The sequence below is a fragment of the Muntiacus reevesi genome, chromosome 17 (assembly GCF_963930625.1).
Source record: "Muntiacus reevesi chromosome 17, mMunRee1.1, whole genome shotgun sequence".
NCBI lineage: Eukaryota > Metazoa > Chordata > Mammalia > Artiodactyla > Cervidae > Muntiacus > Muntiacus reevesi.
This window is the reverse complement of record NC_089265.1, coordinates 37,666,054-37,692,116: the sequence shown is the minus strand read 5'-3', so window position 1 is coordinate 37,692,116 and position 26,063 is coordinate 37,666,054. Positions and strand designations below refer to the sequence as shown.

General features: G+C 39.8%; 1 protein-coding gene across 4 annotated transcripts in view; it reads right to left on the bottom strand.

The window, feature by feature from the left end:
- GLIS3 (GLIS family zinc finger 3) overlaps nucleotides 1–25,755 on the bottom strand; it is a 475,107-nt gene extending 449,352 nt beyond the window's left edge. The window contains exons 1-2 of one of the 4 annotated variants that reach the window (XM_065907921.1): nucleotides 25,165–25,300; nucleotides 11,433–11,919 (exon numbers count right to left, since the gene is read on the bottom strand). In XM_065907921.1, the coding sequence (XP_065763993.1) occupies nucleotides 11,433–11,820 (388 nt within the window). In that variant the 5' untranslated portion in view covers nucleotides 11,821–11,919; nucleotides 25,165–25,300. Of the gene's footprint in view, nucleotides 1–11,432; nucleotides 11,920–24,589; nucleotides 24,611–25,164 lie in introns of those variants that run through there. The other 3 variants (XM_065907922.1, XM_065907924.1, XM_065907923.1) reach the window with 3 other exon arrangements.
- Between the last annotated feature and the right edge of the window lie 308 nt (nucleotides 25,756–26,063).

The window sequence follows — 26,063 nt, the reverse complement described above, 5'->3', positions numbered from 1 at the left end:
TAGTTATATAAAATGCTAAATAATTGATAGCTCACTTATTTTCAATCCTGTAACAACTAGAAACTAATATATTCTACATAATAATATACTAATAATCACTCAATAGCTCTAAGAAAGAACTTTGAAAAAATAACTTAAAATAGGGTTAATCCTGTCAAGTAGGTTGAACTACTTTACATTAAAGCAGTTGAGTAAGATGCTGAGTCTAAACACAATGAGACTTCCCCCTAAATGTATAGTGACACTGCCTTCATTCCAGTTCATCCAAGGTAGTCGGGCATAATTATTAATAGGGCTCCATTTCACTTTTGAAAGTGTTCTGGTTTGGATAGTAAATTATATGATCACTCTATCTAGAGTAAAATCTTTAGATGGAAGACAAGTTTAAAAGCTGTTATTTCATCTCAAGGTTTGGTTATTGTGTTTTAATTTTTTTCTCTCTAGCTATGAGGCAAACTGTGAAGACAGAATTTAGGGTTCTCAGTCACACAAGTAGTTTTTCAAACTGCCTAGACTTGGAATTTATGACTAAGCTAATACCCATTACTTCAAAGGATAAATCCATGAATGAACTAGTATCAGGGTGAGGCCATCCCATTCAGCAACAAGTGCTGTGGATTCTGGAGACTCATGTGACATGCTGTGCTTAGTCAGGTCCAACTCTTTGTGACCCCAATGGACTGTAAGCCACCAGGATCCTCTGTCCATGGGGATTTTCCAGGCAAGAATACTGGAGTGGGCTGCCATGCCCACCTCCAGGGGATCTTCCCAACCCGGGGATCAAACCCAGGTCTCCCGTACTGCAGGCGGATTCTTTACTGTCTGAGCCACCAGTGAAGCCCAATAATACTGAAGTAGGTAGCCTATCCCTTCTCCAGGGGATCTTCTTGACCCAGGAATCAAACTGGAGTCTCCTGCATTGCAGGCAGATTCTTTACCTGCTGAGCTACCAGGGAAGCCCCATGGAGATCCATACTGCCCTTACAATAAGAGAAGAACACTACTTTATATGTCTCCGGAAGTTGACAGCGTAAAATGTATTCTCATATTTAGCATCATGTTTAAGTTTCAGGAGCAAACATCTTTTCTATTCCACAATTTCATGAGTGCCCGAGATTTCCACACAAGTGGGTAACCCCTTGGGAAACCCATGCGTGCAGCTCACAAGTTGTCTGATGCTCGCTTCTCCCTACCCATAATCTCCAGTTCCTGCCTTCTCAGTCCTTGACTTGTGCTTTCCATCCATTCCCAGGGACCTGATGATGAGGTTTTTGACCTTCTTCTTCCATTCTCCCTTGCCCTTCACCTCCATCCCACTCTCGGGCCATGATGCCAGGTTTCCTTATCATCTGCATGAAACCAAAGCCAAAGATGAGAGGTGTTCTGAACACAATCCTACTCAAAGACATGTTGCCAGGTCTGCCCTTAACCTAGACCCAGCCCATTTGGAAAGGAGCATAAGACATCACCCCCATTTTACAGATGAGGAAACTGAGGAAATGAGGTCTAGTGGCTTGCCCAATGTCACACACCAGCAAAGCATGAATGAGAGAGATGTGGGTCTTCTGAATCATGCCCGTGCTCTTTCTCTTATATTTATACTCACACTCAGTCGCTTAGTCCTGCCTGAATCTTTTGCGACCCACTGCAGTCCTCCAGGCTCCTCTGTTCATGGGATTTCCAGGCAAGAATATTGGAGTGGGTTGCCATTTCCTTCTCCATCTCTTATACTAAAGCTTGTCAAATTTCAATAAGCATAACTTACAAGGACCAAAACGAAAATGCTGGATTCCTTGTTCAAAGAGCAGGAAAACAGCATTTTCCTGTCTTCTCCCATCTTTTGACTTACCATGATATTTTTCATTTGCCATTTAACACTGTGCTGCTTCCACACAGGGATACTGACAGAGTGAACACAGGCCTTCAAAGGTGCCCAAAGCATCACTCATGATTGAGCACATGGGGCATACGTATCTGACCTTGACCTCACTGTACCAATGCTCAAGGTCCCTGCCGAGGACACAGGGCAGGAGGGGACACGGTGGGGCGGGGGAGCCGGTGGTCATTCTGGCAAGCTGTGGAGCTACATACGTTTGAATTTCAAAGATAAAATTAGTAAGACTGTCAAGTCAGTCACCACAGAGCACTATACCCCAAGCACAGGGCACCCCTTTTGAGACAGGGCTTTGTGCAGTCACCTTTCAGCCATCCCTGTGCACACGAATCATCTGGGGATCTCATTAAAATGCAAGATCCAACTCAGTAGATCTGGGGGAGTCTTGAGACTGCGCATTTCTAACCACCTCCCAGAAGATGCTAATGCTGTTGGCCTTGGAGTATCCTTGAGGAACAAGATCCTCTTCCACAAGTCTCATTTTTTAACTTGTTTATGATGTCAGGTACAATTACAGAACTTCTATTTCTTTCATTATTCAAATAACACAGCCATGAAAATAGGTATTAAATACAAGTCACCATCCATTGTATCCTTAAAACATGACATGTCAGAAGGAGCAAATCTATTCATGTATTTATGATATCCTCTGGTCTGGGTTTAAAGACTTCGTGCTTGTACATATATTGATGTCACTCAGGTACCCATCATGTAAAGGCTGCCTGAAGTCTCCTGGGTAGACAAGGCCCCCACTGCTCAGAAGGACCTGTTGTTGAAAATTGTCAAGTACAATTTTCTAAAACAGGAGCAAGGGCCCAGAGCCTCAGCTCATGGATAGAAATGACCACTGAACAGTTTTGAGTTCATAAAGGTATACTATTTCAGGAATAGCAGTAACCTTAGATTCTAATGGATAAAATAGGCAAGATTTCTCAGCACTCTTGTAACAGGAGCTCTCAGACTGCAGAGTCCTATTCAATGTCAATCCATGCAGCACATGAAAAATGAGATCTCTAGAAAAATGAGCCTCAGTCTCTTCATCCCTAAAATGGGACCAGTTATACTTACCTTACCCTATGGGATGATGCCTTTAACCAAATCATACGAAATAGGCACTATGAAAGGTTATGAAATACAAAGTACTGTACAAATCCAAAGTTGTTGTTGTTTAGGGAACTTCCTTGGTAATCCAGTGGTTAAGACTCCATGCCCCCAACGCAAGGGGCTCAGGTTTGGTCCCTGGTCAGGGAACTAGATCTCACATGCCACAACGAGAGATCTCTCACGTAGCAACAAAGATCCCACACACTTCCACTAAAACCCAGAGCAGTCAGATAAATTAAAAAAGAAAAAAAAAAAAAAAAAGCAGTTGCTATTTAACAGGTTTAGAAAATGCTGTAGGTAACTAACAAATGTAACATTTCAACTTCATGTCCCATAGCATCTGAGGTATATATAGAGGGCAGGGGTGTTAAATGGAATATTCTTTTAAAGGTAGAACGTTACGAGACTGACAAACCACTTTTATAACTGGAACAAACCGTGTCTGCCATTCAGTAATACTTGGAAATCCATCATCAATTTGACTTATATCCAGCATCAATAAATCACACAAAGTGAACCCTGTGTAGTCCAAAGAGTAAACAAAACTAAACACCGTGTATCACCTGCCTTTTTGGCAAGACAAAATGAAAATTCTGGTTACTTCAACTGAAATAAAGCCTTTGGTCTCTGACTGGTTTGGTTATTTTTGGAATCTTTTATGGAATATTAACTTTAATTGCTCTAATTCTGCAGGAAGCCACACTGGAAGTGCAAGGAAATATAAGTGATTAAAAAGCAGAAGTGAGGGGGGGAAAAAGTAACCACATATTTTGCCCCAACTTTCTTAAGCTAATATATCAACTATAACACTTCAAAAATGCGGGATCCCCAGTTGCTATTCTTGCCCCAATTCTAACATGACTACATATAACATGCTTCACCCAGTGATGTTAGCAGATTCTTTTATTGTCTGTTATTTTACCAGGGATCAACATAAGTGAAGCAATGATATAGGAAAGTAACTTTTTAAATCAGTGGCAGACTTTAACATTTCTGATGCAACAGTGAAAGAAAAATATGAAGCTTGTTGGCCCACTAAGAAATTAAGCTCTAACCTAAGCTGCAGATCATAACCAATTGAATTAATAAACCACAGACATAAAAATAAAACTTGATGTAGTATTTAAAATACACTAGTTTTTAGACCTCCCAGGATCACACAACACATTTTCTTAGACGAGGTCTTTTTAAGAGACACCAACCTTAAGTGACACAAAAGAATCTTTAAGTTCCAATTAGTTTGGTGTCCTTTGTTGATATTATTTTGCTTTTTCTGACCAACAATAATGAATAACCCACAAGGACTAATGAATAACTAACTCCCTTTGTCTCCAAGGACAGCAGAGCCCAACAAGAAATGTCAGAGGCCCCGAAGTAAAATAAAAAACCTTTACAATGAAAATCTTTCCAATTATATAGTCCTGGGGGTACTGCGAACTGTATTTAAATAGCTGTGTCAAACACACTTAGAGTGAGGATCATAAAATCAATTTCCCAGATGCTTTGAAAAATGCATTTCTCCCAGTCTAATTACAGTCTGTAACTGTTGAGAAGAAAGCAGGGAGAAACATCACTATCGGCACACTGTTACTGGGATTCTATACTCACCAATTATAAGAGGGTCAGAAAGTTGCCAGCTGCAGAATGTCCTCCACACTCAGTGACAAAGATCAATATAAAAATTATTATTTCAGCACATTAAAATTTACATTTTAATTACAGCAAGCAATCATTTTTAAAACAAATTTCCATATCTTAGACATACAAAGCTAAAGGTAAATTTTTCTTAGTTGTAGTACAGAGAAAATAAAAATATATCCATGTTCCTGAGAACCAGCGTTCTCACTGACAGCTTTGCAATGAGGAAGTGTGAGGAAGAACTCTGTAACGTTATATTTTAACAGGAACTCATTACCTTGTTCTGGTGTATTTCCTCACTCTGTCCATAGAAAGGACCTAGAAGCAATGATATCCCAGAGCCAATAAGAATATCCTTTAATCCAGTTTCCCAAATATCATTTCCCACTAAAGGGAACCTTAACTTTTGGGGGAAATAGCTGATTCCACGTCTGGGGCAGGGAAGTACAAGCGATGCTAGAATATTTTGTGTCTCAAAGTAAGGAAGAACTTAATGGGAACATGTCAAAAGGACATAATAACTGACCTGAAGGGGCTTCCATCGGTCAAATCTGGGACAGTTTGACCATCAGAAAAAATAGTGATGGTAATGAGTTATAGCACAGTGAATTTTTTAAAAGAATAAATGAATCTGCAATGACACTAAAAGAGAAGGGAGAGAAGCTCTCCTTTCCAGAAGAAAACCAGCTAGTAAAAATAGAAGGAATGATACAATCAGAAAGTAACCTTTATGGAATCAGCAACATAATACCTGATTCAGACAAAGATCATCAATAAATCCTAGTAAAGGTTATTAAAGATATTCACACACGATTATTTGCTAATTTTGAAAAGTGTCCTTTACAATGTAGAGATCTAGTGACACCACCTTAGACAGACAACCAAAAGCAGCATTACAAATACTAGGACAAATGAACATTTAGTGCTTCCTGGTATAACACAATGGGTGGTACACAAATCACCTACGTAATGTTCTTGCCAAAAATGTTTAACCTGAACCCAATTATGACAAAATGACTGGACTGATCAGGTTGTGAGACAAGACAGCTGACCTGAACTTAAAAAAAATATTAACACATTTTTGTCATGAAAAACACAAAAAAGTCAGGGAGAGTAGGTCATTCCAGATTAAAGGACACCAAAGAAACATAACAACCAAACATAACCCAAATGCAGTGAATGCTCTTTTATTAGATCCTAGATTTTTTTTTAAATGGCTACAAATAACACTGGATTATAAGGGGGGAAATAATACCTTATGTTATAAACCATGATTAAGTAAAATAAAATACATAATGAATTTGAAGGTGAACTATATTTTAAGATATAACTGTTTATAAGTAATACTGTTCTGTCAAAGTTAAATTTCTTGGTTATCATTAATGTATTTTAGGTATATAGCATGAAAGATACCTGCTTAGGAATTTGGGGGTAAAGGGTCACAAGGTCAGCAACTTACTTCCAAGTATTTCAGTTTACTTTAGAGATAAAGATGGTAAATGCCAAAAAGTAAAATACAATAGAAGGTAATACAAAATGTAATGAAAAAAATAATCCAACTTTTAAGGAAAACTATTCAGGAATGAAGAATAAGTTTAATTTAAGAGATTAGTTACCTACAAGTGGAAGTAGTTGAATGCAGCTTCTGGAAAAGCCAATGAAAGGAGGTAGATTCCAAGGGAGTAGAACCTTTTGTCTTTTCTGACAAAAACAGTTATGATCATGGGCCTGTCTTCCTTGAGCTTGTAACCATTAACAGTAATCACCCACCCTTAACTGCTCTTTCTGTGAGAAAAATGAACTCCTATGACACAGGTTCCCAAATGCTCCCAGTGCATGGAATTCTTAGTGTCTCGGTAAATTTTTCATGGTGCCCCTAGGCCAAAAGGAACATCTAACAGTTCTGTTTATTTAGCAGTTAGGTGTCAATAACTTCATAGTATTTATGAACTAATAACTTATTATCTGTTTGAAAAAAAATAACAAATTTTTAAAATCATTTTTATTTCATTTTTAAATAACCACAATTATTAATGGGATGTGCATTTCAATTATGCCTTCTACTACTTCTCAAATCTTGGAATCAGATTGGACATCACCACCTTCACCTCCTATTCCACACTGATTTTCATTTAGCACTTGCTTTTGTTATTGTGGTAAAATATATGTAACATAAAATGTCCCATTTTAACCACTTTTAAGTGTACAGTTTAGTGACTTTAACTATATTCACCTGTTGTACAACCATCACCAACACCCATCTCCAGAACTTTTTCAATTTCCCAAACTGAAACCCTGTACCCATTAATTAATAACTCTTCATTCTCTCCTTCCCTAGTCCACAGTAACCACTACTTTCTGTCTCTATGAATTAAATTATTGTAGGAACCTCATATAAGAAGAATCATATAATATTTGTCCTTCTCTGTCAGGCATATTTCTTTAGCATAATGTCTTCAAGGTTTATATATATTATAGCATATGTCATATTTCCTTCCATTTGAAGACTGAAAAACATTCCATTGTATAAATATGACTATATCTGCTGCAGTCCATAGGGTCGCAAAGAGTCGGACATGACTGAGAGATTAAACTGAACTGATAGATGTGACACATTTTGTTTACCCATTCATTTACAATGATGGACACCTGGGTTACTTCTACCTTTGGCTATTGTGAAAAATGTTACTCTGAACATGGATATACAAACTACTTGCTTTTCTTAGTCACAATTACCAATTATATAGTTTCTCAAAGTTACGATATCATCAAAAAGAACATACTGTAATCTAATATTGAAACTGTGAACCTCCTCAAACTAGCAGTTTGCCTTCAGGGATGTCACATATTCGATGTTTCCTTCAAAATTTAAAATATCTCATAGCTCTCTCCGAGTCTTCTGTGGCACCCCAGAGCACTTGGCACACCATTCGGGAATCACACTCTACAATGTTAAATCCATGGTTATCTGAGTTTTTGTAGGAACAGAACTCAATCCTTAAGTAACATAAACATTACAATCAAATTTATATTTCTCCTGAGGTTCCCACTGGACATTTTTGAGTCTTCAAGTCAGATGTTTGTCTGTATGACAATCCCTAGGTAACTTATTCTATTGGCAATATATATAAAGATATATAGATATGCCTCCTATTGGTTCTGTGTCTCTGAGAAACTCTAAAACACCCACAGAGTCACAAGTTCTTTGGCACTTATCCTTTTGGATCATGATATTGTCAATAGTGCAGGGGAAAGCAGTGGCAAAATCAGGGAGAGATGTCATTCTCAAGCTTATCACATCAACCCCGAGGTTAAATCCTTCCACAGATTACCAGTGCCCTCAAGAGAGATCCAAACTCCTTAGTATGTCACTCATGACCCTTCACCTGGTTACTGCTTATTCTTCTCCAGCCTCATCTCTTGCCCAGGTCTCCACACCTCCCCTCAATGTGAAACCAGATAGAAGTGCATGAAATGGACTATGGTCCCTCCCCTCCAGGTTTTGAGCATGCTTTCCTCTCTACCCAGAGCAAATTCCAGATAGTCCCTGCCCCTTCACAGGCATGTGCATGCACGCGCACACACACATACACACACACACACAGAGGACATACTCTTCTGTGATTGTGAAGTTAGCCCCTCATTCTTTAGCTATCTGTCTAGATACCCTACTCTTCTCCCAGATCCACCTATCAAGCTCAGGCTGGGAACCCCTTCAAACGCTGCCCTCTCACCCTGAGTGTATGTCTACCAGAGTCTCAACCATGCTTTATCTTAACTGTTCATTTATTTTTCTGAATTCTCAACTCCCTAAGACCCAGAACTATGTTTTATTGGCTCTCACATCCCTAAAACTCATTTAAGAAGGCCTTCTTATCTCTCCTTGCTATTCTCTGGAATTCTGCTTTCAGCTGTGTATCTTCCCCTTTCTCCCTGGCCTTTCGCTTCTCTCCTTTCCTCAGTTATTTGTAAAGCCTCCTCAGACAACCACTTTGCTTTCTTGTATTTCGTCTTCTCTGGGATGGTTTTGGTCACTGCCTCCTGTACAATGTTATGAACCTCCGTTCATAGTTCTTCAGACATTCTGTCCACCAGATCCCTTCAACCCATTCATCACTTCCACTGTATAGTGATAAGTGATTTGATTTAGGTGGTAGCAGTTTTCCCTACTTTCTTCACTTTAAGTCTGGATTTTACAATAACGAGTTCACGATCTAAGCCACAGTCAGCTCTAAAGGAAATAAACCCTAAATATTAATTGGAAGGACTTATGCTGAAGCTGAAGCTACAATACTTTGACCACCAGGTACAAAAAGCCAACTGATTAGAAAAGACCCTGATGCTAGGAAAGACTGAAGGCAAAAGGAGAAGGGGGCGGCAGAGGATGAGATGGTTACACAGCATCACCAACTCAACAGACATGAATTTGAGCAAACCCTGGAAGACAGCGGAGGACAGAGGAGCCTGGCATGCTGCAGTCCATGGGGTCTCAAAGAGTCAGACACAGCTTAGCGACTGACCAGCAACAAACCCCCAAAACAGTAGCTCACCCATAACATATGCTTAATAATTATTTGTAGAACAAATGACTGGATGAAGTCCAAACAGTCCCACATCACCATTCTCAGTTATTGGCTTAGTTTAGAAACTGTCAACCAAGATTTGAAAGGGACACAATCAGCCACTCCTGGTAACATACAGACCACTAGTGGTATCCAACCCGTAAGGTAAGGGAGAATAATAATTCAGTTATCCTCAACTCCTTACTCATGTCCATGCACGCCCTAAACATGCAGATCCAGAAAAGGCACTGCAAGCTTGGAAGCTAAGCAAGGAGCCAGAAAATCAAAGAGGAGAATCAGGAAGCAGTGCTAATTTTTACATGAGTTCCACGATGAACTGACCCCGAGAGTTTGTTATTCCTTAAGTACCTGAAGCATTTTTTTTATAAACTATGATTATAATTATAAACACTTCTAGTCACTATCAAAGTAATATTCCCAAACTCCTTATTGCCTGACAAGGCTTAAGTTACTTATTTTTTTTCTAGACTTTAATTCCTTTGTCAGTTATTCAACAATGACATACAACTCAGGACTGTTGTGAGGAATAACTGAGACTATGTATTGGAAAGCACTTAACACAATGCCTAACACTTGCTAAGTTATTATATAATAAGTATAAGTTATTAATATTATCACCACGATTTCCTGCAAGTCAGGATTTCAAACACAAATATATATAAAAGCAAGCTACAGTTCACTAGTCAAGCATGAGCTGAAAAATTGTACTGGGCCTCAACCCCTGAAAATACAAACACATGAGCCTGACATTAAGAAACTTAGCTTGCCATGTCATGAACATAGCAATCTGACAATGACAGAGCTATTTTGGATGCAGCCTTCAGGGAAAATTTTCCTGTACTTACACTAGATATCAGTTAGCTCTGAGAAATAAAACAATTCAAAACAAACCTAGACCAAAATAAATAAGTAAAACAGAAAAGAAAAAAAATTACACATATGTTCAGGTTTTTTTAACCTACTCATTTATATCAACTTCTCCAACTCAGAAATACACAGACACTAAAACAAACAACTTTTGGGTTACCTGCCTGATATAAATCATTTTTCATCATAATTGGCGAAGTTATGAGGTAACTAGGTGAATAGCCACTTACAAGGCTGCTAGTAATTTTATTTGATGGTATAAACACTTGGAGGAGGAAATAGAAATCCACTCCAGTATTCTTTCTTGGAAAATCTGATGGACAGAGGAGCCTGGCAGGCTACAGTCCATAGGGTTGGGAAGAGTAAGACATGACTGAGAATGCACATACATAAACACTGAGTATAGGCATTTAAAACTGAATGGTAAAAAAAAAACGAAAAGAAAAACTAAATGGTAAAAATACATAGAGGAATATATAATCATGCTACTCTATATAACAAAGCTATGTTTTACATAGGATACATGCTCCTTTTTCTAGCTCAGATACACATATCATTAGCAATACAACCTCATTAACTCAACACAAGTTTCTAGACAGAGCAAGTCATTCAAATAATTTGGTATTCTCCAACAATTATTCTTAATTCAAAATCTTTGTTAAAAAAAATAAAAAGTTAAGGTAATTCAAAGCCTACTGAATTGGAAGCATTCTCTCTGCACTCATTTCTCTCAAATTGGCAAGTTTTTCTAGTTTTCCACAAGTACAGAAATACATCTTTTCATTATACTCTTCTAGCTGCTTTCTCTATTGTCACTAGCTATGTTATAAAGATTATAGGTTTTGCTCTTAGAATAGTTTTTTATCATTTTATTTTATTGGATATTAAAATTTCTCCACCTTAAATCCTTTTCCTTCCAAACATCACCTTTATTCTAGCATCCAACTAACATAATAAAGACAGCTGCAGTCACCCATCTCCTCCATGGTCTGCAGAATCCAGATCCTGGTAGGACAAGATAGAGCTCTGTGCATCCAGAGGGCAGGATCTTCCTACACATGCTCTTGTTTTCCTCTGTGACACTTATGCTGCTACTTCCCTGTTTCCATTCTCATCTTCAACCCTGTTTCACAGTCCATGAAACAATACATTTACCACTGTGGTGCCCTCGTCCTCACACAAATGTACACATCTACATCCTTTCCTAGGAAGCTACATGTCATTATGAGACTTTGACCCTGACACTGAATCATGTATTTTTCCATAGGATTTGCTTGCAGAGCAGAGACGAGGAAGAGAAAAACAACAGTGTCCACTTTTAAAAGATCCCAGAAAGACAATCCTACCTTTCCCAGAATTTGGAGGAAAGGGGCTTCCAAACTTCTGCTGCTTTGGCTTTAATGTGTGTGGCCCTGACACGCCTCCAGCCTGGGTGACCTGGAAACGGGGCTTCCCACTGGTGAGCACTTGTCTCCTGGGGCTCAAGGCAGGCAGATGGATGGGGCTCTCATTCATGTTGCTCTGAGGAGCCATCCCTCCTCCTGAGGGCATCTTCAGATGGAGGCTGTCAGCAAGGCTTCCAATGGCAGAGCTTGTTGTGCTGCCACAGGATGAGGGGCCAGGAGTCCCCGAATGGGCTTGAATGGGAGGGATGTGTTGGCCACTGACCATCCCAGACCCCTGTGGGGTTCCTGATGTCCGATGGAGATTCATGCTGCACGACCTTCCATTCATTCTGAAAAAACCTGTAGCCAGGTTGGTCAAATATCCAATGACACTAATGATTTCTTTCAGGCAAAGTCCAATAAGTTATCCATGGTGTGGTTTATTAGCCTGTTTAAAAAAATAAATGCAGGCATTTTTAAAAGTAAAAAGGAAAATAAGTTACAATGAGTTTTCAACCAGTGTAGCATTTATATCAGGAAGCACTCAGCAAAACGGTCTTTTATGTAGAACATGCTTATCGAATACATGGTTCATTGGCAGGCACTCTCCCCTCCTGTATTCATGGTAGACATGGATTATGGATCACTGCATTGTTTCGTTTTGTTTGCCACTGAACCATTCTCAATACAGTGCTCTTGGCAACTATAACCAATCTACTGGTGCCAGCTTGCAAAATGAAACTTACTTTGCTCCATAGAGGATCTGTCTGTAATAGTTCACATTTGCTACGGTGCATCCTGGGAAACCCAAATGCATCACCTTCATGAGCTGTTAGACTACTGCTCAAAGGTTCCAGTAAACAAACAGAAAGATGATATAACCTCTAAAATGAGACAGTGAGTATATTCACAGGGAATTTTTTCATGGTCCATAGATTAACAAAAGAGTTTTAAAAATAGGCATGGGAATTTCATAAAGGTTTCATATATCCATATATCTAAATATTTACGGCAGCATTAGAGTCTTAGTTCTATATTGATCCTGAGTTATGGGGATGAAAATATAATCAACATCACAATACTCTCACCTTTCAGCAAGATCCTAGAAAAGGATAAGGCTGTGTGAAATGCTTTACAGAGAGCATAAGGACAAAACAACCCTTCTCAAGGTGAGTATGTTCACCATGTACCACGCACGGTAAACTGACAGTAATTCCACGAAGCTTCCATCTGCCATCCTACCACCCCCTTTCTCAAGTGGCAGAGGGAGAACCAAAAGTAATGATGTGACCACAGGACATCATCATTCATCTGTGTGTCAGTATTCCCTGGTTACAAATCATTAAGAAAGGCTTTTTCCTCCCTTGATCTATAGTTCCCCAAAACGTATGTCATGCTATGACTAAGGACTAAGTGCCACTACTACAAATAAATGACAGACTCAGTCACAATTTGAATTCTTTTTAGTAAACATGACAGTCATGGAAAGAAGCCAACGTTGGTGCAAAGAAGAAATACAGACTGGGTGCAAAGTAGTAATGGCCAAATATCCTCAACTGTGTGAGTCCTCCTTTTTTCTATGATCTACTCAATGTCTTAGATGAATATTTCCAACTCAACTCCCAAAAGAATGTTCCATAAATCATCGAGCACAGGATATCAAACCATGGTAAATTTTTGTGAGGAGGTTTTCTTTTTTCTTTATCATTTTAGAAAATCAGAAATACAGGTATCCCTTGCTTTTCAAAAGTTCACTTTATGCCACTTCACTTTCAGAAGATTTATCTAAGTAACCGTTTTTAGTAACCGAAAGAAATTTGAGGAGTGATTTTCACTCTTAAGAAAAAAAAAGTGAAAAACAAAAACATTATTCAGCATCTGTTCTGCAGGGGGCTGTTACAGAGGCTGTCCTCATCCCAAGCAGTGAGATTGGCACCATCAAGCTCCTCAATATTTTTGAACATCCCTTAGCAACATGTATTCTAAGGTAATAGCTTCTTAACTTTATGCCATTTCAGCTGATGAAAGATTTCCTATCACCACTCTACTTTCAGATAGCAGAGGAAATCTGTAGTATTTAATTTTCAAACCAAGCACTCACTGCCTTCTGCAAAGCTGACTGTATATGTCCATGTATTGAGGAACTTCTAAGATTACCAACAATATAAATCTAGAATGCTTTCTTTAACTTTATCAAGCCTCCATTCTACTAATAATTCTATCAGTCTGCCACATTTAATACTGACATGCCATCTAGTCCTCAGAAACAATCCTAGGTCTCATTCCTATCTTTCCCTCCACTACAGTAGCCAAGAAGGGACAAATAAATGCAATGCAGATTATTCAAACCTGCATCATTTAAGCTTGTTTATGAAACAATAAGAAAAAACCCTTTATCAGACTGATTGTAAGATTTTTTTTTTAATGCTGGAAAAATCCCAATGCCTTTTCTGCTGGACCCATTTAGAAGAACTCAAGTGTATTACCAACTGGTCTGTTGATTCATTGGTTGATTGTGGGCAAAAGTCACTTAATGTCTCTGTGCTTTGCCAGATGATATTGGCCATCTATTCTCCACTCATTGATAAAATAGTGTTTTCTGAAGCACTTTGAACCCTGCACAAGAAAGCACTTATAAAAGGCAAAATAAACATATTGTATTGGCAATTTGTTGAAAATGAAGAATTATACAACATGACTGGAAATATGAGTCATTAAGACCATGGTCCAAGTGACAAGTCTCTGCAGATTTGCAGACTGTGCCCATTTCCAGGTTTTTAAAAATAAAGGAGTTGGTTCTGGCAGTAAGATCATATACAAGCAGGAATTCTCATCAAAAATCTGAATAAAAACATGTAAGTAAGTACTAGACCATTAAGAAGGTGAGTTTGTAAAAGGAAAAATAATTAAAGCACTAAGAACTTAGTTATAAGAACTCAAACTTGCTTGAATATTTATTTTATTTTTATTTTTTATAAATCACACTCCTGTTTTAAATAGCTTTAGAGTGAAAGTAAAAACAACAACAAAAAATGTACTTAAATTTTATTACTAAAAAAGCAACAGCCAGAAAGTAAAGTGATTAATACCATAAAGAAAAACCAATAAGTCAATGTTGTGTGAGCGGAGAAAAACCAGCCTCAAGACAAAAATAAAATACACTGTGTGAAAAATATGCCAAATAATCCAGCTTTCACATTAATTATACAAGCAGATTTTTTAAACATTAGATACCAGAACTTAAAAATCAATTTGTTTTTTCACATTATATATTATTTTATGTGCTTTTTGGCTAGGTCGTATGATCATGTGTAATTTTGAGCCTACTTGGTAACAAAAAAGGAATAAACGACTAACTTGTAAGAAAGACCCATCCTCACTGAGTCAGAGTGAACAGCGTTCCCAACGAGAATTTAGGAGACCTGAGTTTTACTTGTGGCAAACCATTTATAACTTCTCTGGACAGTTTTTCATCCACAAAAGATGAAGAATTTGGTGATAATCACTTGAAATTTTGTCTTTTCGGCTAATTAAGAAAAGGAAGATTATAGAAAGTACTCATTAACTATAATGAAGGATAAATGTGTAGTTTTTTAAAACATGCTTGTTTTTGGCTGTGCTGGGTGCTGGTTATTGCTCGAGCTTTCTCTAGTTGCGGTGAGTAGGGGCTTCTCATTGTGGTGGCTTCTCTGTTTGCAGAGCAGGGGCTCTAGGTCTCATGGGCTTCAGTAGTTGCAGTTCTCAGGCTCTGGACCAAGGGCCAGTAGTTGTTGCCCACAGGCTTAGTTACCCTGAGGCATGTGGGATCTTCTCGGACCAGGGATCAAACCCATGTCCACTGCATTGGCAGGCAAATTCTTTACCCTGAGTTACCAGGGAAGCCCAAATATGTAGATTTTATGTCTGCAACATTTAAATCAAAGGGACTGGGTGGATATGAAAGCAAAAAAAGAACAGCACTCTCTACCAACTCCACCAAAACAAAAGCTGATAGGAGGCTTTCACATCAGCAGTGTGCTGAAAGAAAACATTCACCCTGAAAAATGAACATCTGAGTTAAAATTTCCTATACTTTGCCAGAAAGTAAAATCACAACTAATCACTATCAAAACCTGACTGGTAGGATTCCACTGGAACAGCGTTTTTCTCTTTAAAAATTTACGTTCTCCAGCATTACTTTCTCTTCTGTCCTCCATTCAATGACTAACCCAGGCATCATCAGAAAAAAAAAAAAAAAAAAAAGTAGAAACAGAAAAAGCAAGGAACATCCAGAAGAATAAATTTGGTGTACTTTGGATATGACATAGTAACACATGTAGATTTTTAATACTCCATTGGTTAAAACAATGAAAATGTTTACTCATTCTGCTATGAGTCAACACAAGTTAATAAATCTTTCCTTTCGACCACATTAAAACTCTTAAAACACACTGTTGTAAGTCAGGTCAGAGAGGAAATTACTTAACTCCTAAGGCAACCAAGGCATAAAATCATTTAATGATAATTTCAATAGATTTCTAGAAAAACTATGACTTTAATCAACATACAAGATCATATTTCTACCTTCTACCCAACACTCGAGGTGCTATGCCTTGTAGGTTAAAAGATTAAAGAAAGCAATGTTAACTCATCTCTTCAAGAAAATTCCAAAAACATGAGTTCCATAATGTCTATTTACATCCAAAAGCCCTTTCTTACTTAATATTATTAATAGACTCATCTAGAGTCATAATTCATCTGATGAGCCAGTTAATTATTAATTTTCATACATCATTTCATTTCCTTAGGCTACATTTAGCCTTTGTTACATTTTCCATTCCTTTTACGCCACAAGCATTTCTTACCCTGAACAGAAAAACTGATAATGAGACACAAAACACTGGTCAGCAAACAAATCGCCCCTGGGCTGACTTCTTATATATACATATAAACCATCTAAAATAGAGTTTTTATTGATTCTTTTTCTTTTTCCCCTTCAGGTTAATGATTGTATAATTTCATTAACGTTGCCTTTTCAACATCGCTGCCTTGATCACTAATAGGCCCATGCTATTCCCATGGGTTTCTCTAGTTACAGCTTTGTAGGCAGAAGAATATAGAAATGAAAAGCCTATTGATAGATAATATAAGTTATTCTCATGCACGACTGCAGTGTAAAGCACATTTTGCAATTCAATCAAGGACAGATAGAGCTGAATGTTCTTAGATCCCAGGAGTTCATTTTAATAAGCAGAATGTACCTTGTCCTAACACAGGTGACTGACTCCTCAGAAAAGATTGTATAAACAAAAACCAATCGTGTAAGTCATTTTATTGGCAACAATATAAACACAGCTATATTAGATGTCACCAATAAATCAAAATTACTCTTGTCTGCAATTTTAACAACAGAAAAGTGCAAACATGTGCCTGTGAAGCTGGAGGATATTATAGAGGAAATGCACTGGATGTGTACAATATCACTTCTCTAAATTGAAAGTATATTAAGTAACCAGCACAAAGTATAGCTGATCATTTCTGTGGTTTCATAACTTTATACAGTGAGACTGACAGACTCACAGACTTTACAACAGAAGTCACACAGAAACAGGGCTGGAATAATTCCATGTCGTTAGGATGTGGAGTGAAAACTCAAGGAGGTCACACCTGGTAGTTCGTACATATAGATCACATGGCCACTGGGGCACTCCCAAGGTCTAATATAGGTAATTTAAGAATATTAACATATTTATTATGAATACTAAGATGTTTAGCTATTACTCAAGCAATATAGTCACCATTAAAATAAAATTAAAGATGTTTAGCTTTGCATTATACCATACTTCAATTAAAAGTATGAAGACAAATCAGTGTTCCCTTCAGAAATTCAAAAACATTCTACCAAAGACCAATCAGTAAAGACAATATAATGAACTTATGGATCCCATTAAATAGAATTCTTGACATTGTTTTATCTATGATTCCAAGTCTTTGCTACTGAATTAGAGATACACATTTTAACTTTTTATATAAAATTTTCTCAAAAATAAAAATAATCTTCCCCTAAGTTTATGGAGTAAAATATCTGGCAGTGCCTTTTTAATCAAGTGAGTGGCTATGATACTAAAAATGTGGATAGTAAATATGAACAGCACACTGAAGAAAAAAAAGGAAGGGAAAGGGAGAAGAGGAACAGAAAGGAGGAGAGGGGAGGGGAGGGGAAAGCAGCAGGGAAAAAAATGACCAAATCCAATGCAGGAATTTATTCTGTAGTTAGTTAATCCTAACTTGAAAATCAGAAGCAGCTTTGAGAACCTTCCAAACAATGCTAGTGATTATAAATTTCTAGAAGAAGTTCAGGACCTTCAGGAAAATACTGCTGGAGGACAATATTACAAGTTCAATAACATTTCTTAGAATCTACTTTTTACACTTCAGTGCATCTACGCAACTCTCATATCCCCCTAATTTACTAAATGTCACTACTTTTAGTAGTAATTACCTACAAGTGTTTCATTGACTTTGCCTCAGTCATGAACTCACCAATGAGTACAGCAAGTTCTAGAAAAACATGACCCTACCAAAAGAAGCAAAAGAGAGGGGGATAGTTAGGGATTCCCTTAGTCAGCTGCAAAAAAAAAACACCACCACAAAATGGGAACAAACTTGAAACCAAAAGGATTTTTAAGACAAACATAGGTAAGTTCAGAAAGGCACCATGCCTTTGCCAAGGCATTGGCCCAAGTTGAATACGGGCTGTAAGTTCAGATTTATGTTTAACAAAGTATTGTTTCTAAAGTACTGTTTTTCAAATTGGTCAAAATCCACTGGTGAGCCCTGAAATCAATTATTTAATGGAGAAACATTTTTTAATGAAATAGAACTGACTAGAATTAAACAGAAGCTATCAATATGCATCAAATATATTATATTAATATATATAAATATTTTCTGGTGGGTTACAGACAAAAAATACATAAAAGCTACTGTTATAAAAGCATTGAGATATCTGCCAGCCCAAGTACCTACCAAGAAAATCTGTCGAAACAGACAGACTTAAACAGCTAAAGTAAAACAGATCCCATAATATAGCTGTAATGAAGAGAAAATCTAAATGTTTGACGTTTTTAGCTTTATGAAAACTAAGGATTAAATAACACAAAGCTATACTCCTACCGGGGCTTCTCTGGTGGCTCAAAAGAATTTGCCTGCAATGCAAGAGAACCCACTTCAACCCCGGGGTCGGGAAGAGCCCCTGGAGAAGGGACTGGCTACCCACGCTAGTATTCTTGCCTGGAGAATTCCATAAACAGAGGAGCCTAGCAGGCTACAGTCCATGGGGTCACAAAGAGTCAGACATGACTGAGCAATGAACACGCACACTCCTACCACTGTTATCTTTTACTTTGCCTTCTATTTAGTATTAATTGATCAAATGTGCTCTACAAATACCAATTAACCAACTGACTGACAGAATCAGAGATCAAGATGATTGACAATTTTATATCTTCCTTGTTGCAAGGGGTAGATGACCTTCCCTGAAATAAAACTTCAGTTTTACAGTGTGAAAGGGGTGGGGGGGGGGTGAAGTTTAAATTAACTGTCCTCGAGAACTGAGTTTTTTTGAAATGTGTTCTTAATATGAGTTAACATCAGATCCTATGAGAAGGAATTTGAAATGGAAAAATGAACACATTCCCAATGATGTCACCACTGAATTAATTACCTGAATTGCAAAAAGTGAACACCACATGGCCATGGTTTGAGACATAAAGGCTTCTTCAGAAATATAAAAGAAAAGTAACTGGCTGGAGATTTTTCTTTAAAAAAGAAAAATCCATTTTCACACAAGGAGATACATAGGTTGTAAAATATGGCAAATTAAAGTGCATTCTTGGTCACCTAGTGTACATAAATAATTACTCAGCCATGTGAATAGTTATTTGCAAAGCTAAAACTCACAATTCTTTCAAAACAGTAATAAGCATCTATCTATGGAAGATTCTAGAAATAAACAATTTAGCACTCATTAAACAAAATATTCAAGCATATTAAATTATCCCTATTACATGTATAATTGAGTGATTTCTTTCCTTCAGTGTAGTTAGTTATTGCTGAAAAGTAACCAGTGTAACTATTTTTAGCTGTTGGTAGACAGAAGTTTAATACAAGTTAAATTATGTTCACTGACATCACTGCAGAAGTATGAACGTCCACAACAATGACTAGGCCCTTAACCAATATGACAACATATTTATTTAGAAAAAAAAAAAAAAAGCCCTACATGAATGACTCAGTCAGTTACAGACAGAAGTGGAATCTATTGGTCATACTGCAAAGGTTGGGAAAACATTAATCCATTTCTTCACACACAGGAATAACAAGAAATCATACATAACCCTAGCATCTGATTAATTTTCTGTGTACAGTATCCAGCAGGCCTAGAAACAAAACTTCACAGATCTGGCTCAGAGCTTCAGAAATAACCAACACTGAAAAAGTCTGATCTTTTTATCAAGGAAGCTGGAACAGGGTCTGATCTTGCACTGTAATCCTATCTGCTCATCTGTAGTTCAGCAAGACTTGGTGCACCCAAAGGAATGTGCAGTTGTTCCCATTCTTGGCCTAAAGAAATCATGTCAGACAAGATTAGCTCCACACCAGCTTTCTTTACTTCAAGTCTGTGCTCAGCTACTTGGAGCCTTCATTATCTCAGTTTTACAACTCAGTCTCCTGATTCTGTTCCCAAAGTAGAACATGGTTGGATCCTTGTTTCTCTTCATTCTATACACGGTCTTTGAATTCACCTGGGTGGTCCTTCCCTTCCTCCCTTCTTCTGCCCTCTCTTCCTCCAAATCCAGATTCCAGTCACCTGCCAGGCCCACCCCACCTTTGGCTTTCTCTGATCCTCTCTTAATCTACCTCTGTCACTGATCTGTAAAATGGTGAGGATTATACTATTATACCTAGTTCATGGCATTACAGAACAGTAAATGAGATGATGCATGTTACTTGTTTAGCCCAGTGCTGGTACCTAGAACGATGTGATACATGTTGACTATTTCATTCTACATACATCTCCTTTAACATTCATAACTTTCCACATTGCCTTATAGTTATTTGCCTGTGTTTCACCTTCCTGTCTAAATTCTAATTTCATTAAGTTTTGGTACTCTGTATAATTTATCAAGCTCTCCCCAGTCCTTACAGGTACATAAATTATCTGATATACCTATATATTTATATTTTTCACACTACATATGTCATATATATTGACTTTTCATATACATGTATGCACATATATTTATTATACTTGTATTTATCACACTGTACTGCCTATTTATACTGAAAATTATCATATAAATCAATATATAATTATATACTTATATATTCATATCCTATATTTATCATTTATTGCCTGAATAAATATAGTCTAAGTAAGGTGTGACCATACCCTAAGCTCTGTGTCTTGTGGAACCAGTTTAATTACAGTTGTGTGCTTCCTGGTCTATTTCTCCTAGTCTATTCCTTTCTCTATTAGAACAAAGCAGCATAAAAAGTCTATCCCACTCTTCTGAACAGGCATATTATTCTTGTCTTTATCTTGGCATACTCGTGAACAATGAAAAATCCTAGCTGAAAGCCACAAAACAAATACAGTCACTTCAGTACTGAGACCAGGCATTTTTTTGTCATGGGGGTTGTTGGTCCTAACAGAGAGACTGCCAAATGCATTTTGGGTTGTCATGGTGGAAGTTGCTCCTCAGCATTCTCCTTGCTCACCCTAAGCTGGCTTCACTTTATGGTTTCACTCATATCTGTTTAGTCTCCCTAATCAGACAGTCATTAGGATAGAGAACAGGGCTTCTGTTTCATTGGTGTTTTTCCTTAACTCTACCATATTAAGTAATGCCTGAACAACTAATTTCTGCAAGTCAAACTGTTTCCCTAAACTTTAAAGGGGAGTCCAAATTATTTAACCTACTAAAAGGCTATTATATCAGCAAAAGAAGTCAAACTCAGGAGTGCATATTGAATTATCCCATTTACATGACGCATAAAAAATGGGCAAAATTATTATATCTGTTAGAAGTTAAGGCAAAAAAAAAAAAAAAAGAAGTTAAGGCAGTCATTACACTTGAGGAGAACACAGTGGCTGCAAGAGATGGGGGAAGACAGCAATGAGAAGAGAGTAAGAGTCAAGTTTCTAGGGTATTGGTAAAGTTCCATTTCTTGAAATGAAGATGCTACTTATTCAGTTGTGTTCAGTTTAATCAAACTATGCATTAATGTCATTTTAAAGACCTTACTGGAAATGTAACCCTCCTGGAAATCATAAGGCAGCACAGTTTCATTGCACAGATTTCCTATATGCCCTTTGTTTGTGTTTTTATTTTTAGTCCTGAGCCTATGACCCAACTAAACTTTGAGAAAAGTTAAATGTCAAGCCTTGCATTTCAGCATTCTTTATAATAATGTCTACAGAAAATAATTATAGAAACACAGAAAATGATTTCTCCAAGAAAGAGAATGTGCATAGGATGGCACTTACTGAATTATCTCCCTCAAGAATTACTCCTTATATATACTGGAAGAACTACAAATTAACATTCCAAATTGAGATCAATAACGACAATATGAGAGAGACAACACCAGAAAGAATGTCATCAAATTAAGTTACCAACAGAAAAGAATTCTGAGAGAAAAAGACGGAGAACACTAAGCCATCTTCTGAAACGATGGAGACCACTTTCTGCCATATAAGTGAAGGCAAGGCTAGTACAAAACATAATTTGCTGCTATTTAACCTCCCCACCCTGCCTATTTTGGCCTAATAGGAATGTCACCTGCTAGGTAGACCCTGGAGTCCATTAAAAAAAAAAAGTTGCTTTTTCTATTCTGAATTATATCACTTCCTCCCAAGAACATCATCTGACCCTAAGTACTCAATATCTGACAAACCCACTACTATTAAGGAACTTGGATGAGATCAGGGACCAGCCACAAGATGCTCTCTAAAACTGGCTTAATGTGAACTAAGAGGAGAGGGAGTTAGAGCAACAATTAGATTAGCTATTCACACTGAAAGATTACTGAGTCCTCTGAACAACAAAGGAAAGGACTTCAACTACCAATAAGGAAAGGAATTTGAAAGTGACTGCAAAAGAAATCCCCCATTCTTCCTTTTCAAGGTAATGTTAGTGCTAGTCTGGCTACACAGACGACTAGTGAAAACATATGAAAATTGTAATGTATTCAAAGGTGATCCTTAAACTTCAACAGTTCCCAACTGCAAATATAACATGTAATATGACACACTCCTATTTCTAAATGGCTTCAAATATTCATTGTGGCAGATCTTTTTTCTACAAACTTTTGCAGGTTGCACCTGTTTCACACTTCACCTTAAGAAAACTTGGAGGAGGAAGAAAAGAAGGAATGAGAAAATTTAAACCAACACAAATCAATCTTTTACCAAAAAAAAAAAAGTTTCCCCATTTATGTTAAAAAGGAGGTCCAGTGGGAAATGCTACAGAGAGGGAAACAGACGTCTGGCTAACTCCCAAGGCAGAAATCATGACTCATCAAAGCTTTCAGAGCGGGCAGAATGAGACTGCATTTGTCTTGAGTTCACCTTCAGGCCAAGAAATGCTCTCTGAACTGGGAAACTTGAGTGCTTGCCCTGCGACTGCAACAACTGGCTCTGAGGTCTGGGGCAAAACTCCTGAAAGTCTCTGGGCCTCAGTTTCCTCATCTGAAGGCGATCACCAAGATCCCCATCTAGCCTTATGATCTTTACTTGCGATTCCCTCCTTCCACAACCTAAAGGGAACTGGTCCACTGGGGGGAGCTGCAGAACATTCCTCTCCTCAAACTCCAGAGCCCCAGGCCCAAACTCAGGAGCGATGCTAACTAAGTCCTGGAAGTAGGTGGGGAGAGAGTGCAAATCCCTCTTCTCTGTACGAGGGGGCCGCAAGTCCTCGAATTTCCGGAAGTACCCTCCACCTCTGCCTGGGTTTAGATGCTACTGGGATAAGAGCCCATATGATGCCCCCGGGAAAGAGTAGTAAGCGGGTGAGGAATACCAAGCGGGTGGTGGGGGGAGGGTGCCAGGGACCTGCCGAGCGAAGAAGCGCGTGAGGCAGAGCAGGAGACGGCAGCCTTTATCAGTTCATGACCCTCGCCGCCCCCATCCTGGCCCGCGGGGATTCAAGGCCCGCGCCCCTGGGCTCTCTGGCGTGGAGCGAGGGGCAGGTCCGGGCCCGAGGCGACAGAGACCTGCTTGGGATGCGCTGCTGCGACCCCCTCCTTGGCCGCTCTGCCCCTAACCCTCGGCCTTGTCCGCTAGCGAGCGCGGCAAAACAAAACAAACTCGTTCAGGCTTCCTGTTGTGCAACCCGGTCCCGAGTAAGTCGGGACCGAATGCGCGCCGCCGACGGTCTGCGGCTGCGGAGCCCAGGAGGCAGAAACCAGCGCGCTGCCCGGCCCAAGCCGGGATTCGGAGGCAGCCGCAGCCCTGCTCGCCGCTCCCGGGAGCGCACGTCCCCGCGCAGAACGCCCTGCGTGGCCCAGAGCCCGCACCCTAAAAATCCTTGTTCTTTCACTTCTTGCCTCTTAGACACCCCCCAAGAAGTGTAGGGTGCGACTCGGGAAACCAGAGACGACCTTTCATAAAGTTTCTGCCTACAGGTACCTAATTGAATCATCCATAGGATGACAAATCCGTCAGGGCCAAGTTTTCCAGACACTTGGGTGACTTCCTCATCACCGAAGTGACTTGTCGGCTCCAGTGAGTAAGTTGGAAGTGTCGCTCCAGGCAAGGTGTGTTTAGGAGAAAGCCGGCTGCTCACTCAGGCTTTCCAGAAAGCGGCCTCGGGCGACTTCAAAATACACACAGGGTCATTTATAGGGACTGGAGTCTTGCGCAGGACAAAGTCCCTGAGACTGAGACATTTTCCAAACAGTGCTGACATTTTGTCGAGCCCTATAAAAATGTAAACGCGAGGTGACGAACCTGGTGGGGTGTGTGAAAGTCTGAATCTGCGCAGTTTGCGATGTGGGTTATAGTTCTAGTTACAAGACCTGGCAGCTGCGAGTCGCTGGACCCGTCCCCACGAGGAATTAACGTATCCCCTTACCGGAGGACCTCTGGGCAATAGGGAGGGACATCGAATTGGCTGAGACACAGCATGGAAAACAGCCTTCGTTAGAGCTCCACAAGCACGTGGAACTGGAAAGAGGGAGAGAGACCTCATGTCAACCCATCAATTCCCACTTCTCCAAAGTTTCCCTTCAGGGGGGACTCATGGGTGGCGTGCACGACCATGCCCTTGCGTACTGTAACTTGCCCTGATTTTGTAGTCTTCTGGACCCTCTAGTTTAGAAGAAAAGCCCAAAACAAAAAGTCTTTCTTAATAGAAAAACTTGAAAACCTTGTTGATTTCCTTTCCCTCTTCTACTTTCAATGCTTTTAGGCAACTGACAAGAACACAGCTTGATTCCTAATTGAGAACTGCTATCTCAGTAAACAGATCATTTAGAGAATTATGGGTGTTGGGGTGCCCGTATTCTTAAACCACGCCAGCAGCTCAGACTGTAAATATTTCTAATCCCTAGTTTGTCTCTCTGAGCGTTGTAGCTCCCCCACTCTCAAGCGCCCGGCTTCTCTCGACTCCACTCGCCTACTAGCAAAGTTCCTATGGCATCCACTTACCAGGTAACCCGGGATTTCCACAACAAAGCCTGGCGTGCGGGTCCCTTCCCCCGGCCAGCCTGAGCGAATGACAGCGGGCAGCCAGCGCTGGCGAGGAGAAACTTGGGGCTCCAGCCCTTCAGCGCGCTCCCCTGGCTCTGCCTCCTTCGGAAATGAAAACTCCCATCCAAGCCGGGGGACAGAGCGCCGAAACCCGGCCCAAGTGCAGTGGGAGCGCGCGCGTGTGCTAGGGCAGTAGCTTTAGGGGGAGGAGGAGGCAGGCAGAAGTGGGGTGGCTGTACCCTCGGCATCAGCTCATTCTGCCGCTTCCCCCTCCCTCCACCCCCCGCGCGCGCGCACACACACACGCACACAAAGCAAATAATATCTTTAAAAAGTTGAGTTTCGGCTTTGTGCCTCACGCGTCTTGCTCATCCTTGCCTTGGGCCTGGGGTGCGTCTGGGGGCCGGTTCGGGATGCTGGCTAATTGCTTGCGGCGGGTTCCGTCGGGGAACGCTGGTGCGAGCCTAGACGGTAGCGGGCAGCGAACCTGGCTGCGGGGAGGGGCAGTGGTGGCGGCCCCAGCTCTGGTGCCCGTGCGCGCAGCGCTCTGGGCTGCCCTGGCGGCGCAGTGTGGACGCGGCTGCGGGAGAGGGGAAGGGGGAAGAGAGAGGGAGGGAGGGAGGGAGGGAGGAGGCGGCCTGGGAGGAGAGTGGATGTGTGTGCGGCCGCGAAGGCCGGCCTGTAGCCAGCTGCTTCCTGAGTGCGAGCGCGGGAGGGGGAAGGAGGGGCGGGCTCGCTGGTCACCAGGCTGGCCAATTCGCAGGCCGAGTCTGTGTCTCCCTCTCGACGCGACCAAGCACACAGTCCTTCCCGTGCCCTGAGAGTCAAAGAACTCCAGAACTGGCTAACAGCCGGGA